Source organism: Triturus cristatus, chromosome 7, assembly GCF_964204655.1.
Source record: "Triturus cristatus chromosome 7, aTriCri1.1, whole genome shotgun sequence".
Lineage (NCBI taxonomy): Eukaryota > Metazoa > Chordata > Amphibia > Caudata > Salamandridae > Triturus > Triturus cristatus.
The window spans coordinates 1245491549-1245511446 of NC_140590.1; the positions used below are offsets into that span (position 1 = coordinate 1245491549).

The following is a 19898-nucleotide window of genomic DNA, read 5'->3' on the forward strand; positions in this document are numbered from 1 at the left end:
CCTGTCTGCAGTGGTCGGAACAACTTCCTTCTACTGTTTCCAGATCTCGTCATACCATATACTCTTAAGTGCATTATGAACCTCGCGGTTAAATGCTAACTTTGGTTTGGCTTTATCAAAACATGTCGAGTAAGGTGTCATACGAATTGGAATACTAACCCCTCGCCAATTCTGGCGACGGGGTTAGCATTCCACCCTTCTAGAGGGACACGACATGTACAGTGCCTGAAACCCGGGTAAAATCAGACATAGCCTCAGCTCCACAAAATGGATGCTGCCACCACAGACACAAGTCTGCCCTCCTGCTGCTGGGAGTCCTTCCAGCTTGGGAGGTGTGGACAAAGGGTTTCCTGCCAGGGGAGGTGCGTGCACCACCCCAGACAGGATTTTGTGTATTGGTCAGGTAGGGCTTGAAAGAAACCAGACATGCCTATGGCTCACAAGGAGCCTCGGTGCATATGCCAGTTCAAACCGGTCCTGGGGCACACCAGTCCCGGGCCTGGGGCGAGCTGGACAAAGGATTGGGGGTGTAACCACCCCCCTTCCTGGTCCCACCCATAGGGAGGGACCTAGCAGGTAGTCCGGCCCCTAGAATCCGCTTAAAGGTAGGAGCTGTGTCCTAAGACTTCAGACATCCTGGAATCAACTTGAAACTAAGAAGAAGACGGGAACTTCGACATTCTGCTGCACAGAAGACTGAAGAAAATCTCCCCTGTGGTCAGGGAGTGACCACCTTGCTAACGCAAGCACCATCCAGCGAATCACCGTCTGCTTTGCCGCCGCCTCCCGCCGGAGCCCGAGCCCAGAGACTGACAAGACCTGGACCTCCAGACCTCTCACCGCCCGATCCACAGTCCCTGAAAAGAGGAGACCCGTGGAGGCACCGAGACACGTGGAGCCAGCCATCTTGAAACGACTACGACAAGCTGACCAGTGCAACAACCGAGGCTCCCTCCAAGTTGTGCTTTGGGTCCTGAGAAGCCCAACCCCCGAGCAGCATCTGCACCAAAGGTGAGCCCTCCAGCATCTCCACGATCTGCGTGGGGCCCTTCTGCATTTTGCCACTCGACGCGCCTAACCGGTTGCTGGCCCGCTGGCTAGTGGCCATCTTGGCAACGAAATCTACGACAAACACCGCTGGTCTGGTTGCTCCAGACTGGCCCTTGCTCCCCTCCAAAGGAGCAATCCCTCTGACCTTGCTGGTCAGAACCAACAGCTGATTTCCGAATCCTCCTGCAATTGCTTTTGCCAAGGCTTGTTTGCTTCGATCAAGTCGCCGACACCGCCGACAGCGAGAGCCTGCGTGGGACAGCTCGTGAGCCGACTCCTGGACGTCGTCGACCTTCAGGGACCACGTGGCTGCGGAGACAAGCTACCCCTCATCACCTGTTTGCACCCGACATCGCCTGGTACCCACCTGGTGCCACGCTGGTCACTGGCTAGTGACTGTGAACACTGTCCCCTCTGCTTACAGGTCTTCAACATCTCCGATCCACTCTTGGATCCACTGCATCTCTCCCGGACCGACCGCCTGCAGCATCTTTGTCTTCAAGCTCCACGGAACAGATAGAAGAAACCCGACGCACTTCGAGGCCTATGCACCCGCTTCCTGTGGGTGAGGTAAAGCTGGCACACCTGTGCCCAAGTGTAGTATTACATCTCTAGTGCCTGTGTTCCAAATCTTGAGTTCCTAGTCCATCCGGAAGATCCTCTTTGCAGTAACTTTGTACTTTTTACGCACCCATTGAAACCTATGGGAGCACGCGTGTGACTATTTGCTCTGCACACGCCACCCGTGGACCTCCTGGTCACTAACTGACGTTAGCTCCTTGTAGGCCCAGCGATTCTAGAGGCCCTAGGCCTTTTCCCTTTTCTGTTCGTGGTACTTATACCACTATTTTAGTATATGGTTCGAGTGGCCACCAGGGCCTATCCATATAAAGTGCAACTTCTGTGTATTCTGTGATAATCTTGTTTGACGATTTGTGCTCCTGTGCTCATAAAGAGACTAGGGGTTACTTTGAGAAATAAATACATATATATTTTGAATATATATCTGTGTGGTGTCCTTTCATTGGTATAAAAGGGGGTTACATTTGGTAAAACAGCTGGCTTAACACGCATCACGAGTTTAGCCTCAAAGACTGCTTAGCCTACGCTACCACTAGGGCAGCTAGTCCAAAAAGGTTGACTTACAACCACACCATAAGGGTTGCTTGGCATGGTACAAGGTGGTCACTAGAACTAGTGAACAGCATATACCAGGCCAACTTCTCACACCTTCCTACTGCTCTCCCATGGACACATCTTTAACGGTTGGTCAGCAAAATGTGAGGAAACATTCTTCCTCTGGGTCTGTCTTAACCTCCCTTCCGCAGTAGTTCTAGAATGTTCCACGAAACAACAAAGTTGAGCTACAATGGAAGTTATACTCTTCCATATTGGTGGTAGATCGACCGTGTTTCCTAAATGGGATTATATGCTAACATCTTAAATTTATTTTATTTTATTTTATGTTAAAAGTTTTATATAGCGCTAGCTTGACCCGTGGGTATCAGAGCGCTTTACATATATACTGTAAAGAAAAACAGACGGAAATTGCATTACATAGTCAGGCAGTAAGGAAGCAAAACCAGGGATAAATAAAATACAGCATGGAAGATAATGTGGTTAACACAGTCCGGTCACCAACTATCCTTGAATGTCGAGAGAGAGGAGTAAACTCGGATATTGAAGTCTAGGTTAGTTAGATCAGATTTTTCCTGTTGTCACTCGAAACCTTCTGAATTCAATGCAAGATTGTTAATAGCTCATATTCTCTAGTTCACGAGCTATAATTATGAATAGGGCTCCCGGTTTTATGTTATTTTTTTTTAACATTTCTGTCTTTATTTATCCATATGTATTTTTGGGCCATTTTATTGGTATTTATCCATATTTAATTGTGGTTTGAGAATAAATGGGGCTGTAAAATGGTATAATTCCACGTTTATTAAACTCTTGGACGTGCACTCATACATGGATGGCTTCACATTTTAGCAAGTTAAGCAGCACGTATATCAGAAGACTACACTCACAGGTACATATTAGCGTTATATTACAAAGATTTGTTAACATATGTCTGCATTTTAGGAAATCTCATCCGTTTTTTTTAACTCTCCATGCTGTCTATCGTCTCGGCGTTTGCCTGGAATTCACAAAATACATAATGGAGAGGCTCTCACCAGAAGCATACTTTTCGGTTTTTGTCTGCTTTAAAAAAATAAATACAGACAAGAAACACATTGGTTTCTGTCTGTATATATCTGTAACAAGCATTTGCAATGCAATAGGTCTCGCAGTTACACGAGTTAAAGCTATTGGCATTGTAAATGCCAATGCCAATAGGCATTGTTATTTGCAATGTCAATAGCTCAAACTCGCATAAATGCGAGACCTAATGCATTGCAAATGCTTGTTCTTGAATGAGGGTGAAGTGTAAGGAAGAAATTGTCTCTGATGTAATGATAGTACCAGAGTCCTCGGGGCACATTTATGAGAAGTAGAGGAGAGTGCCAGAGGCATACAACACATAAGAGGGAGCTAATAAAACAGGAGAGACCGGCAAGAAGGTGGTACCTGGAAAGAACAAGCTGTCGCCATTGTGAAACAAGCAGGAAGTGGGATAAGGGAGGGGGTGGCAAATGGTGTGCACTTTCGCGGCCGCTTTGATGTTCTCAGTGGCCGCGCGGCTCACTGAGAACATCAAAGCGGCCGCAAAATGATCACGCAGGCTGCCAAATGGTGCACGCGCCCGGCGCACATGCACTGTAGTTGGCGGCCTGAAAGCACTAGTTTGCACTTTCAAATCCCCCGTTTACAAAAGCTCTCGCGAGAGCAGCGCTAAAGCGCTGGCTCAAGCGAGACCTAAAAATCAGTAAAAATGAAAAACCGGAAGCCTTAATTATGAACTGCCCCATTCACCACCCTTCCTTTAGCGTGTGCTCTAGCAGAAACAAGATCTAACTTGCCATATATTTGGGATTTAACAGAAGGCTGCTATAATGAGACACAGTCCAATTTATAAGAATATTACCTGGCGCCTGGGAACTTATTAAAAATCCAGAAATACCCTTTCCCAGTTTGAAGCGTCAGTAGTCGATGTATGCTTGAACAAAATAAAACAGGAGTTAAATGGCATCTATTCCTCTAGGCCATGGGTACTCACAAACACTTCCCCCGGGGCCACAAGGTATGGTCTGTAGTGTGCCTGAGTGATGCATTTTGTTGTTTGGAAGTTGTCAGTGTGACTCACCTGGCCTACTTTTAAGGTTGAGGAGGCTCCAAAGACAGTTAACACTCCGGGTCGGACTGGCCTATAGGGCAATCAGGCAGTACGTAATGAGCTGGACTGACAGGCCGGTGTGTGGGACAATTATTATTATTTTTTTTTTTTGCTTGTTTTATGGCCAGTGGGCCTGTTTTTATGGTTGATTTCCCATATATAATTCCACAAGCAGTTTATGGGAAAAAACCCGTACAGCCTTTCTCTACATAATACAGTGAAATATGGGATAGTAAGGAAATACATTTTTAAAATTAAATGTTCTATTTGCCACGTTCTTATTGACTCTCCTTATTATCTATTGACCGGTAAAAAAAAACAAAATTAAAACCTGTCTTTTTATAATATCAGATTTGTTAAATATCTGAGGCAATCAGCAATCACTTTATTGGTGAATATGTATTTGTTATGTTTCTGTTGGTATTGCACAGTTTTTAATGTTTATTAAATATCAAGGGTTGATTTTTACAATGTTATGTAAAGATGATATTGATACTTTATGTGATGTCATGTTTTAATGGTTCTATTATTTATGTTTTATGGACATATGTCTTAATAAACCTGTTATTATCCTTTTTTTACAAGTTAAAAACTGGCCTGATTTACAAATGTGAACCACTTTTTTTTGGGCTATCTGCTTTGCTAATGGGGCCACTTTTATTGGTGCCCGGCCTATGTTTTGTCTAAGACCGACCCTGTTAACGCTTACCATTCATGGTGAGAGATGGGGAAAGGCACGGTGTTGTGCAGGGGAACCTATGATGCTCTACAACAACAGAGTCCCTTGCCAATCGGTGCCAAATGTTTTCACTCTAGAATCGGGGCAAAAACTGAAAGAGTATGCAAATTTTCACTTGGGAATACCCACTTTTTTATTATAAATAGTACGAAGCAGAAGCTCATAAAAAGGCTTTGAGGAAAAGGTGGTGCAAATTTAAACGGGACTTACCCAAAGACTAATCTTGAAAAAAGATGTTTGTAAGAAGCTTATTCACTATTTGGGGTGGGTAACTACCCACTTCATGGAATAACCACCACCCAAAAGTCACTAAATTAACCGAAGCTCTAACCCAAGATAGCTATGGCACAGAGCAGACAGGCTTAACTTAGGGCACTATGTAAAGTATTTATGCAGTACCAAACAGTAATAAAGTCAAATTGCAAAACAATAAAAATCATAAACCAATTAAAAAAAAATAGATTTCAATTTAATAAACAAAAAGACAGCAGACAACCCAATAAAAAGAACCAAGATATGCATTTTTTATTTTTTTAAATTAAGTACGAAAAGTACAAAGAAGCATAGAGTTCCAATGGTAGTCGATGACCATGGTGAACCAGGACCTAGATGCAATTTGACGCTGACCCTCATGTAGCACCGGTCAGATAAACCAACCAGGTTTGTCCTAGTCAAAGATTTTACCTTCTAACTGTAGTAATTTTAAGTCCCTATCCACCGCGGGAGTATACTTCTAAAGCCCCCCAGATCCTCAGGGAAGGTATTTGGAGACATAAAGGGTGCCAGGCAGAGGCCAAACAGCAGGGTCCAGTTTGGATCCAGTTGCATGAAAGACATCTTGTAGCTCCCTATAGCTTTAACAGGAGGGCGACCTTATGACCCTTTGAGTCCATGTCTTTGTTCTGGTTACATGGGAGAGCAGGTCCAATCCTTCAGGGCTCTTGTCAGGTCACAGATAGAAGGTCCAGTAACCTTCTATTCTTCCTCAGGTCTAGAAGTGTTCTGAAGTCAATGCCTGGTGATGCCACATTTATTCCTGGCAAAAGCGAGAGGGTGAGAATGACTCCTGGGCATGCCCTAAACAATGGGGTAAAAATAACCAGGGCCAACCCTACACACTTAGAACATTTTTAAGATGACGACAACCTTCGGGCACACTAACCTTAGCTTTGATGGTCGGGGGTTTTGTGGGGAGTGGACTATGGTAATCGTAGTGTATTTCCCACATCTAACTTAGGCAGGGAAAAGGTAACTTTCTAAGCACTACTTTTCCTTAATATTTACAAAAAATCTGACTCCACCAATGAATTGGGTTTTTAATAACTTAAAATTGTTGTGTCATTATTTTTCTAGCTAGTCCCACTCCTGAGTTACAGTATTAAAATTGTAATCTGCACTCTGGTTTTCTACATAGGACAGCTAGACCTTCCACAGTGGAAAATAGATGTTGGGTGCTAGTAACTATGAGGACACATTACATTTCTACATGTTCTACTTGTAAATACTATTCACCCTGACTTGTAGACTACAAGGCCTACATAGGGGTGACTTATTAATATTTAAAAGGTAGGGTTTGACCTGCTAAAGGGTATATTTTGACAGGTTGAATTGCAGTGTTTAAACCTCAACAATCAGGCCAAAATGATAGGCCTGAAGCCATGTTTAACACTGTTACTATAGTAGATTGCACAACAAGTGCCTCTATTTTTTTCTGCTTTAAAAACCTCTTTTGTCAATGTTGCAGCCACATTTTTCAGTCAAACTAAGTTGTTATTCTTGTATATTATTATTGTTGCAATTGTATAGAACACAATCTTGTGCCTATCAGTCTTCACACTAGAGGCGTCCAGGAACAATGCTAGGATTTTCAGTGTACAAAGCAAAATAGCATTTTGCCTCTGGAGTGCTCACTGTGCACTAATAACAGGTCATTTGGGATTTTTATGTGATTTAAGGCTATACAGTGGTACCACCCCTCGTATTAAAGAAGCACTAGCCCTGCAGGCACCCTAGATGCTAAATGTGGTGCCAATACAACAATTAAAGGACTCCACCAACTGAGCCACTGAGTTCCGACGGGATCAGTTGTATGCACTTTGTATCTAACACGATGTGCAGTTCTTCATAGCACTTAATGCATAATTTCTTCGTAACTACTGGCTAGATGAACTGTATATCAGCTAAAGGAGAAAACTGGGGTGAGTCTGTGAGAGCCCCACCTCTCTCAGTTGACTTTACTCAAAGGCTAAGAAGTGAAAATGGGGAGGGAAGTGGTATAAGAGTTTCTCCTTGCACTGAGGTGATTGTGCCCACAGTTATAGATGGTAGTGCTGGGCATTTGTCTACTTCTTTCATGTTGACTCCAGACATTTTTTGTACAGTCTTTGTGTCACCCGAGAGTACTTGCTTTATTGGTCAGTTGAACGACTAAGAAGTCATTTTCCTCAGTCTAATTATTTAATGCTGGACTTTACCGCGAGGGCAGCTGTTACTCTGGACTGGTGGAGGGTCATTTTAGGAGGTATTGTTTGATAGAGGCTGTTCACCTTGCCAGTGAGACTGTCAGAATTTACCCAGATGGTCTTTAAGCTGACAGCCCACAGAGGCACCTCTGTAATTGCCTTCTGGAAAATGTGCATTGGTCTGAGAAGATCACATGGCACATGTGCTGCAAGAGCCTGGCCGCCTGCGCTCCCTGCTCGCTGGGGCAGGTTGCGTACCCTGTGCTCCTGCCTCTGCCCTGCCCGGCCTTGAGTATAGGTAAGTGGGCTGGGACAGGGCCTCTGTGGTCTGATACGTTGTGGGATTGCTGAAGGTGACCCCTTAGTTGCAGTTTTTTGGCTATGGTGCCTGCAGGTAGGTCACTGCTGCCCCTATCATTTTTCACGCTGGCAGTTTGGTTCTGAAGTACGATCGTCCTATGAAGATCCTGGGCTCTGTCCCATTCTTTTCCTTCTCTCACAACCCCCAGCAGCATTCATGGAGAACTTAGGATTTGAGAAAGATTTTGAACTTTGAACAAACTGGTTACAAGGAGAATATGTGCAAAACACAGTGGAATATGAGGTTCCCAGTTGACACCAGGCCCTCAAGGACCGAGTGTTCCAATCCTTTGAATTCATTTAACTACCCGGTGCAATCTGGGATTTGTAGTCCTGGTAAACCTCAACTGAACCAATTGGGCTAACGTTCTTGATTACAGCTGTGTGTTAAAGTCCACACTACACTGTGGTATGGTGTCCCTGATGATCTGAGTCATTTGGCAACCTTGATGGAATGGCACTTCCCGCGATGAGGTTCCACTCACAGGTAAAGAGTGAAACAGCCATAAATCCAACAGGACCGGCCAGAAAACCAGGCAACAAAGCCCATCGAACCTGGGCCCTTAGGAGATGGCGAACTAGGTCCCTCTTCCCTCGGGCTCTGCCAGAGTCTAGGCTCTTGTGGAGAGCGCGCTCTGGACATTCGGAGACATGTAGATACCCTGGTCTCTTCTCGAGCACCTGACTTCGATTCCCACCTCCCTGATCCATAACTTCTACCGGCCCTACAAAGAGGTTTCCTTGAGATTGCCACTGGTGTATTTCCTACACTTTTTTTAACTTCATTTTTGGTTGGCATTTGTTGCTTGTAATACTAGTATAGTGTGTTATCTAGTTTAAACACACGCACATATATATTAATTACAGTTAGAATTTAATTCAAACGCTGGGTTTAGAGTCTTGATTTTTCTTCAATTTCATTTTTTATGGAAAGCCTTCCGCTTCGTCATTGTTTCTGCGCTTTCTTTGCTTCTTTGTTGACGGTGCCTCCACATTATCAATATGTACTTTGCTGCTGGCGTGCCACCAAAAGCGGGCGCGTCTTTAGTGCCGATGTTTCCCGTGCTGTGGGAGAGCATTTGAAAGGGGTTAGGCGACAGACTTGGCCATGCCCTTCTCAGAAGTTAAATCAACCCTCCCTCCTTCCTGTGCCTAACCCTGCATTTCACACCCTCCCTGCGGCCGCCGCCCGTTCCTCCTCACCGCTCAGTTTTGCGTCATTACCTTGGAGGCCAGCGTACACCACCAGGGGGGGTTTGGCAGGTGGCGTTTCCGCTGCACGTGCCCTCTGCTCGCAATAAACTCCTCGTGGCCATCCGCGCGTGAAGCAAAGAGAGCCTTCATACCCTTTCACAAGCAGCTGTACTGGTCAGACCTGCACCATTTGGAATTTTCCGGTTTCCAATCTCACATTCTTAAGGAGGGTGCTGGAGTGTTTTTACGGTGGGCCAAACTCTCAGTGGGGGGCAGGAGGTCATTTGAAGGGCAATGAGGGCCGCAGGGTGTCGCCAGCACAGGGTGGCACTCGGCAGAGCACAGGTCGCTGGCCCCACGCTGCTCGGTGGGTTGTATGTCAGAACCACGCAAGCCATTCCAACGCATGACTTTACAACGCGGTCTCTACAATAACCCATTTTTACCACTGCATTCATTGACCATGCAAGTCTTTACAATGAGAAACGACTTGCCTTAGGGGAAAGTGCTAGACTTTGGAGAGGTACCAGTTACTATTCCAACTCCGGTCTGCGCAACAGTAGGGAAAGCGTTGTAAAGACTCTGTGGTAAGACCACGTCGTAAAGGCAGTACATGGTTTAGACTTCGTGGTAAATGCTGTTTCCCTGCTCAGTGAGGTCACTCGGCAGATGAGCGCTGATTTTTGAGGGGGCGAAGAAACTCCAGGTCTGTCTCCCACACTTGTTTCCAGATCGGGACTCGCCATCAATGCGGAAGGAACGTCAAGCTTCGTAGTTTGGTAACACGTTCAGTGGAGTTGGAACAATTTTCAATATGGTGACACTTCCATCAATGTTGCAGCACCCCAGTCACAGTGACTGTGAAACATCCAAGCGTCACGCAAAGAACAAGGTGGCAAATGTGCCACGCCCATTCCGCATAAAGGTATGGGTGTGATATGTAGCCAGTGGTGAATTTTGGAGCACACTCTCACAAAGCACGGGGTGCTGGTGCACTGTCATTTACAAATAGAATATTTGTCATTGAAATGGCCACTACATTTGCACAGGCGCGCGATTTTACTGATAAATCTACTATGTATGAAAATCGTTTTTCAGCAATTATCATTTGCACATAAAACATCCACAACCTTTCCTTCCACACTCCCTGTACTGCAGCAAGATAGACACATATTTCACTTTACAAAATCGTCTCACTATGTTCTCTGAGAATTAAAAGTAAATGCCTATGTCCATGTTACATGAATAAGCAGCAGCTTGACCATTGTTTTTGAGAGCGTAGACACGTGGCAAGATAAAAACCCCATTTAAAGGCATCTTTAGTGCTCATTCACCTTTCACCATTCACTGCATAAAGCTCAGTCCCCCGGACGGAACACGACCAAGACCAGCGAGGCTCCTGGTGAAGCAATCCTAAACCCTGATTAACTGATCCTAAAAAAGGAAAAATTCTCTTTTGAATTTTTTTTTTATGTACACGTTTTATATCATTCTTTTGTAGGCCTGGGCTAAATTCCCGTTCCGCTCGTGGAAATTGCGATAATTTGAAATTTTCGCGTTCCGCGGAGAGCGCGAAAATGTCAAAATTTCCGCATTCCGCAGCTTAGCGATAATTTGTTTCTTGCTCGCGCTGTAAAATAATACATTCTCGCGCGCACGCGATCGCCTTACCTGAATCCCCGCGTTCGCCGACAAGTTTTCCCGATCCGGTCGCGTTCTCCACGAGATGTTGGATTGTTGGTAGCCATTTGCGCTGTCTCGCGACAGTTCGCGCCCGCAGTAATGTCATTGGTCGCGCGATCACGTCTTTCTTCTCGCGATCATGCACCGCGAGAAGAGTGAAAACAAGATGACCGCGCACGCGAGCAACCGCATGGGTAAGTTGGCGAGCCGCGACCACGCAGAAAATATCGCGAACGGGCGGGAAAAAAACTTCCGCATCTTCGCGATATTTCCGCGTGTTTGCGGAGATTTTTAACATTTTCGCGATAATTTGCGAAAGTCACTTTCGCAAATTCCGCCCACCCCTACTCTTTTGCGCTGCATACACTTCTTTTTTTTCTCTTTCTTACTTTTGAGATAAATATATGTAATGGTTTTAATTAATCGAACATAAATAAATACATTTCAAATTGCTCATTCACCTTCTGAACTCCAGCATGGTTATTTCTGGGGGTGCTGCAGCAGCCCCAGTACTGAACGTCTCAACTGAACAAAACGAGGTAGACCACGATTTTACCTGCCATTTTTCAAACACTGACGTCAGCCCAGATAACCTGATTATCACAGGATACCTACCTTCTTGAAATTGTAGAATTCTTGAAAGTGAAATTTCCAATTTCAGCCTTTTGGAAACATTCAGGAGTAGAAGTTCAGGAATGTCTGGTTTGGTCTTTCGAATGATTAGTTGCTACAGTTTACAATTCCAAAATTCTGTTTATAACTCACCTGTCAGGAGTGCTCCACTCTGCCTCCTCAGTGACGTCGGTCGGATAGCTCTTGAGTCACTTAAACGCAAGGTGGTCTGCAGATGACGAATTTTCATCCCGACAAGACCCAATCACCCTTGTATCGTTCGAGAGGTCGCATATTGAGTACACCAAATTGCATAGTAGTGATGCCTGGTTTTTACATAGCTTAGAAACGGCATATGTGGTGTGAAGTGCTATACAAACATTTAGCTAGTAAACATTTTCAGGACTCCTCACTCATGCTATGAAATCTGCAAACGCTTAACCACTTCAGACCACATTCACAAGGCTATTAGCGCACTGATGTTAAATCAGTTTGGACGAATATCGTTTACGAGGGCAACATCTCATTATTAACTTACAGTACTAGGATTGTTGCAATTTTAGTTTCCTCACATGTAAATTTCACAAATCTTGCCAAAATCCCCTTACGAGCAAATATCTTGAATGGAGTAGGTTCGTGGGCTTTCAGAATTGGGTAAAATTTACAAATGTTGGTCTGCAGTCACAACATTTTTCAGTCAGTTTTCCGCGTGGAAAACCTACAAAAAAGGTTCAAAACAAATTGGCAAGCTTTCCACTTCTGAATGCGGTAGCGTACACATGTACACATCAGGGTGTTCACAAATGGCTGCCCATGGGAGTGCTCTTGGAAATCTATAAAAGATTCAAGGAAACACTCCTGAAATTCCTTGTGAGTTCCACGAATGTCGCAAATTCACTCCCATGGGCGGGATATGCACGCACGCATACAATGTTCTGTCTAATGTTCTGTCTGAGGGCTTTGTAAATTAAACCCTTTGTTTACTCTTACAATATTCTTACCAAGTAAAATTCTAGCCTTCTAGAGGTCATTTAAAAACGACGTGTTCTTCCAATATTTTCTTGCCAGCGTTGTGAACTAACATTTGCCATGGAGGCGTGTGCACGTTGGAACACTCACGAGGTATGTGTCTTGACTCTACCGCGTTTTAAATGAATGCAGTTCTCAGTACCGTCCACTAGGTGGTAATACTATCACATTTTGTGAACAGAGTGCTTCGTGCTTTTACTCTGGCTCAAATGCCCGATTTTAGTAGTGTTGTTTTTAAATTTTAAATTGGTTGAGCATTTGAATCAAGTTGAAAGCAAACTCTAGAGAAATAAATTGATTGTAAAATTAGCAAATAGTTCAAAAGGTACAATTTCTATAATTCGCAAATAGACACCCAATCCTAGACATCATTGTCTACCAGCGAGTACCCCGTGGATCAGTTTTCACCTACAAACGTAGACGTCCACAGTGACGTCCTATGCATCTCAAATGGCGACAGCAACAAGACTATGTATGAAAATCGTTTTTCAGCAATTATCATTTGCACATAAAACATCCACAACCTTTCCTTCCACACTCCCTGTACTGCAGCAAGATAGACACATATTTCACTTTACAAAATCGTCTCACTATGTTCTCTGAGAATTAAAAGTAAATGCCTATGTCCATGTTACATGAATAAGCAGCAGCTTGACCATTGTTTTTGAGAGCGTAGACACGTGGCAAGATAAAAACCCCATTTAAAGGCATCTTTAGTGCTCATTCACCTTTCACCATTCACTGCATAAAGCTCAGTCCCCCGGACGGAACACGACCAAGACCAGCGAGGCTCCTGGTGAAGCAATCCTAAACCCTGATTAACTGATCCTAAAAAAGGAAAAATTCTCTTTTGAATTTTTTTTTTATGTACACGTTTTATATCATTCTTTTGTAGGCCTGGGCTAAATTCCCGTTCCGCTCGTGGAAATTGCGATAATTTGAAATTTTCGCGTTCCGCGGAGAGCGCGAAAATGTCAAAATTTCCGCATTCCGCAGCTTAGCGATAATTTGTTTCTTGCTCGCGCTGTAAAATAATACATTCTCGCGCGCACGCGATCGCCTTACCTGAATCCCCGCGTTCGCCGACAAGTTTTCCCGATCCGGTCGCGTTCTCCACGAGATGTTGGATTGTTGGTAGCCATTTGCGCTGTCTCGCGACAGTTCGCGCCCGCAGTAATGTCATTGGTCGCGCGATCACGTCTTTCTTCTCGCGATCATGCACCGCGAGAAGAGTGAAAACAAGATGACCGCGCACGCGAGCAACCGCATGGGTAAGTTGGCGAGCCGCGACCACGCAGAAAATATCGCGAACGGGCGGGAAAAAAACTTCCGCATCTTCGCGATATTTCCGCGTGTTTGCGGAGATTTTTAACATTTTCGCGATAATTTGCGAAAGTCACTTTCGCAAATTCCGCCCACCCCTACTCTTTTGCGCTGCATACACTTCTTTTTTTTCTCTTTCTTACTTTTGAGATAAATATATGTAATGGTTTTAATTAATCGAACATAAATAAATACATTTCAAATTGCTCATTCACCTTCTGAACTCCAGCATGGTTATTTCTGGGGGTGCTGCAGCAGCCCCAGTACTGAACGTCTCAACTGAACAAAACGAGGTAGACCACGATTTTACCTGCCATTTTTCAAACACTGACGTCAGCCCAGATAACCTGATTATCACAGGATACCTACCTTCTTGAAATTGTAGAATTCTTGAAAGTGAAATTTCCAATTTCAGCCTTTTGGAAACATTCAGGAGTAGAAGTTCAGGAATGTCTGGTTTGGTCTTTCGAATGATTAGTTGCTACAGTTTACAATTCCAAAATTCTGTTTATAACTCACCTGTCAGGAGTGCTCCACTCTGCCTCCTCAGTGACGTCGGTCGGATAGCTCTTGAGTCACTTAAACGCAAGGTGGTCTGCAGATGACGAATTTTCATCCCGACAAGACCCAATCACCCTTGTATCGTTCGAGAGGTCGCATATTGAGTACACCAAATTGCATAGTAGTGATGCCTGGTTTTTACATAGCTTAGAAACGGCATATGTGGTGTGAAGTGCTATACAAACATTCTGTCTAATGTTCTGTCTGAGGGCTTTGTAAATTAAACCCTTTGTTTACTCTTACAATATTCTTACCAAGTAAAATTCTAGCCTTCTAGAGGTCATTTAAAAACGACGTGTTCTTCCAATATTTTCTTGCCAGCGTTGTGAACTAACATTTGCCATGGAGGCGTGTGCACGTTGGAACACTCACGAGGTATGTGTCTTGACTCTACCGCGTTTTAAATGAATGCAGTTCTCAGTACCGTCCACTAGGTGGTAATACTATCACATTTTGTGAACAGAGTGCTTCGTGCTTTTACTCTGGCTCAAATGCCCGATTTTAGTAGTGTTGTTTTTAAATTTTAAATTGGTTGAGCATTTGAATCAAGTTGAAAGCAAACTCTAGAGAAATAAATTGATTGTAAAATTAGCAAATAGTTCAAAAGGTACAATTTCTATAATTCGCAAATAGACACCCAATCCTAGACATCATTGTCTACCAGCGAGTACCCCGTGGATCAGTTTTCACCTACAAACGTAGACGTCCACAGTGACGTCCTATGCATCTCAAATGGCGACAGCAACAAGATGAGAGACTGATAACACAGTGTTCATCCAAACGGATATCTTTACTAACTGAAGGAAGATAAGTAATGGTAGCCAATAGAAACATTGTTTATATTATATAATGTTATATAGTACTTACATGAGTGCCCCAGGGATGCAACATCCATCAGTGCCTACTTTTAGCACCCTCAAAGCACCTTGGCATTATCGTACATGCCAACCCTCCCGATTCACACGGGAGACTACCGATTTCAAGGCTAGCCTCCCACCTCCTGATTCGGGCATGCAAAAACCCCGATTCCTTGGCGGGCTTCAGCCAATAGCATACATGCCAACAATTTGGAAGAGGAATCTGGGAGATTTTTTTAAATAATCAGGAGAATGTATTTCTCCCATTGACTTCTATTGCGGCCTACATCAGGTCTAGTGACGCGTATGGAACTTAAAAGTGTGCTGCTGCAGGTTCAGACATCAAAAATGAAAATATAAGTTTTTTCTTTACCTGTCAGGAGTGCAGAGTAATCGCTATGGCAGGCAGAGAGAGACTGACAAAAATGTTGTGCACTCTCTTGCAGGAGCAGGTTACTGTTCAGTGTACAAACCGAGTCACACAAGACCAGCCCCTGCCATCTGAAGCCCACAGAAGAATCAGGGTTTCTGCATGCAGAATCAGAAGGTGGGAGACTAGCCCTGAAATCGGGAGTCTCCCACCATAATCGGGAGGGTTGGCATGTATCCAATAGGTATGCATCCTCAGTGTGTCTACTGTAGGCAAGTATTTCCATAAACTTATCCCTACCTTTTGGTTAACTAAACTAGGAGAGATTAGGACTGTAATAAGAGTTCTTGTCTCCTGAAGAAGGCCAGTGACCCAGAAGGACATTTGGAATTGGCTGAAATATGACAGTACATGCAGACAGGGTAATGGAGATGTAGCTCCTCCTATATTCCCGTTGATCATATTTTTAACCCTGTCAAGGGGGGCCATAATAAATCAAAATTGGGGCACCCACTTAGTTTGAATGATCTTTTTCTCTGCAATAAGGATTCCTCTCATGAAAATATTATTTTCTATAAAAAAAATATGCGTTCCACCCAGAGTTTAGATCTGTGCTAGGGTGTGTTAGTGGCCCTATGTTGAAGCATGCCACTACTAAGTGGGTGAGGGCAATATTAACAACCCTATTAGTTTTCCAGAAGGTTTTTCTTCTCCTTTACTGTCTTTATTCTCAATATTCCCAGTCCTCTATAGAGTAGCTGGTTGTATGTCCTTCTCGTGCAGTGAGATCTATAGTTCGGTTGGGAGAGCGAGGAAAAGTCTCAGTCTCGACTCCCTCCAAGTTTTCTGTATGCATGTATACAATAGGGCCTGGTCTTATGTGACTCGGAGTATACACTGCCAGTAAGCCGCTCCTGTAGGCAGTGAACAGCATTTTTGTCAGTCTCTCTCTGCCTGCCATAGCGTTTTCTCTGTGCTCCTGACAGGTAAAGAAAAGAAGTATATTTGCGTTTCTGATATCCGACCCTGCAGCAGCACGCTTGCAAGTCCCACACATCAGCCAATAGACCAGATCCAGGCCTCAATAGAAGTCAATGAGAGAAATACAGTCTCCCGTTTATTTTTTCTAAATCTCCCACTTTTCCCTTCTAAGATGTTGGCGTGTATGCATTACAGAGCGGGCCTCCGACGTTTGTGCAGTATCTTAACTAATATGGTTGGCATAGTTGCACTTTTTGCCCTGCACGATACTTTGGGGGTGGGGGGAGGGGCGAGAATCTATGCAAATGATGAAACTTCTTTGCCCCTTCTCCCTGTTACATACCTATGTGCCGGGGCAAGCTGACTGATAGCCACAAATGAAGTGGCACAGAGTTTTTGAGCCTCTCGAGGGCACTACTTCGGCCGAGGGCATAAGGTCCTAGAAACCCACACAGATCCCTCCCACAGGTAAATGTATTCACACACTGCACCGACTGTGGGCGGATCCTTGTTCCTTATTGAAAATAAGGCTGCGTCAGCCGGAAGTGAAAAACAGGATACATTTCAAACTGCAGCTCTCTCTTTCACTCAGACACTGTCTCCAGAGCAGGCGTAAACTGTCTGTTTGCGCCTGCTCTGTGGACAATGCATTTTCCCCCTCAATGTGCGCAGAGTGCAGTCTGCACCGGGCACCCCAATTAAAGATACGCTGCAGAGCAGCTCTGCACTGTGCCCTGAGAACTAATACCAGCATTTAGGTGTACTAGTGATGGCTCACGTGACAGAGGGACTCACTCAAGTGGAGGGGAACTGGCAGTGCTTAATTTGTAAAAAAATAAATAAATAAGTGCCAGGGCTTTAGTCAGGAGGACTCTGCAGCTTGCACCACCCATTGCCACTGCCGTCATTGCCAATGATAGTACCTACACAACAACTACTAACCAGAACTCTACAAGTGTGACAGTTCAGCCTATCCCAGGCCCCCAAATCTTTAAAAATGGCTTGGGGGGGGGGGATCAGCAGGTAAATAGCTTGGGGGGGGAGGGGGGGGATCAGCAGGTATTAGTTGTTTTCAATCCGTACTGAATTAATAAACAATGGCTGTTCTGCTCATCTCTAATTTATATACAAACTGCGCCACCAAGTGGCAGCTGTCATAAGTGCGAGTGTAGACAATTAAATGCCAGTGCTGTGCACTGGATACCATAGGCTCAAATTAAGCCCTGGGAACTGGGCATTCAACCATGGCATGGTTCAGGTACTTGCCAATGGAGCCTTGGCAGTGCTTACAACTCTTTTGTTTCTTATCTGGGGTATGTTTTTCATGATGTGGGTTCCCTGGGTTCATCTACCTGTCGCACTGTAGCTGGGATTAGGTTTGCCACCTTTACAAGAGAAAAACACCAGATATGTGTTGTTATTTTAAGAGGCTGCAAAGGCCGGGGTGTGATACTGAATAGGGCTTTTAACACAATCAAATGTGTTAATTTGTAACTTGACTTTTCTGCCTTTGTTTACTTTAGTGATTAGCCGTAGATCATTCACGTAGCTCATGAGCACATCTTAAAGTGTTTTCTATTTACAGTTTGAAGTATGTACAGATGAGGGCTAAAAATACCAGAATTGGGTGATTTTGCTTTTTTTTTTTGTATGGGCCGGGACATCCAAATACCAGTGGTGCAGGTAGGAAATTGTCCAAGTGGCAACACTAGTTGGGACAGGTCTTTCGCTGTTTGACTGGTCCTGGTCTCATGTCTATTATCTTCACAGCCATGCTCCCTTTTTTCCCCAAAACATGGGTTCAAGGACTGTCTCTATAGTCCATCAACCTTCTGAAAACAGTGATAAGTCTAGTAATCCAGGGGTTGACATTAATCAGTAGTAATATGGATATATATATATATATATATATATATATATATATATATATATATATATATATATATATATATATATATATATATATATATATATATATATATATATATATATATATATATATATATATATATATAATTACTTGACCACATTTGTGACAAGTATTTATTGTTCTCAAAAAGTAACTGGCCTGCTTTTTCTCTTGTTTTTGTAGGTTTCTGTGATGTACGACCTGAAGAAGCACGTAAGTACTGTCCAAAGAGCTGTTAAGATTTTTCCTTGATCCGTTTTTGAGTTTTTTATATCATAGAAATTCTTTAGTTTAACTTTTAGAGAAAAGGAAGGCAGAGGAAGCCACAGGATATTGGCTGGATCTCAATAGATCATAATAATTTACATTAACTCCAGTGCTGATGCCCATTATGGCAGGACTAGGGTCTGTTTTTTAAACATAAGTTCAATATGCTAATTAGCTTCATCAGCCGCTTCTGTGACGTATACCATACTTGATGATTAAGACTATTACATTTGATACATTGGTTGTGGAGGACCACCTATGCCTAACGTCTTCAGAAGAGTATACCCAACCGGAAGCGATAGAGGGCATTGATAACATGGGACTAATCGTTAATGTGCATGGGAAAATATGCTCTATTGGATTTCATCAGACTCAGGTTTGAAAATCAGTTTTAATTTACAGGTACAAACTTGGATAGTAAAAATGTACTGGTTTAGGTAAATCTGTTCCTATTCAAAAGATATAATGAGCGGTTAACAATGGTAGAAACTGCTAAAATGTTGGAATAGTACAGATGATGTTTTCTGCAGCCGAAGAACAATATTTTATTAAAGGTTTGTTGAAGTGGCCTCACAACATGCAGTTAACACTGTAATTGGAGACACACAAGTATTATTTTAGGATAAAGGTGTTTGGCAACAAAGAGTTTCATGCTGATCTACACTTGGATGTTGACCTCCAGTGGTTATCAAATGTAAATGTAAATGTAGTGCATTTATATAGCGCTCCACACACCCCCGAAAGGGTCTCTCAGGCGCTGTGCACATACCACTGTGGAACCCTTCCTGGCCTTTCCCTGTGAAGTGCCCACTCCTGGGCACCCCCAAGGTGAAGCCAGGCATCCTAGCGCTGTTGGGGCCGTTGTGGAGATTAAGCAAGCTATTGCCCAGAGTTGCAGAGTGTGACCCATGATTAGAATAGGCACCGAGGCGACAATTATCGGGTCCGGGGAAATTGAGCCCAATACCCGCCGAGACGGGATTTGAACCCTGGTCCGGGCCAGACCTCTGCATCAGGGTCTGCCGCTCTAACCATTGAGCCACACTTCTCCTTGATCCAAGATCCGTGATTAAGAGTTCACCATTCCACAAATAGTTCAATGGAAGGGAATGGTACCTGATGAAGACACTGCTGCCCAGTGTGGAGGCAGGTGGGCGGCCTGGACACGCAACTCTTTTTCTGTGCATTTAACAGCCCGGTGGCCTCAGAAGCTGGTTCTTGCACATA

At 44.0% G+C, this 19898-nt stretch overlaps 1 protein-coding gene across 1 annotated transcript in view; it reads left to right on the forward strand.

Moving 5' to 3' along the window:
- LOC146811711 (prostasin-like) overlaps positions 1–19898 on the forward strand; it is a 100534-nt gene that overhangs the window by 31775 nt on the left and 48861 nt on the right. The window contains exon 2 of the mRNA XM_085618702.1: positions 18588–18617. Within this exon, the coding sequence (XP_085474828.1) occupies positions 18588–18617 (30 nt within the window). The remainder of the gene's footprint in view (positions 1–18587; positions 18618–19898) is intronic.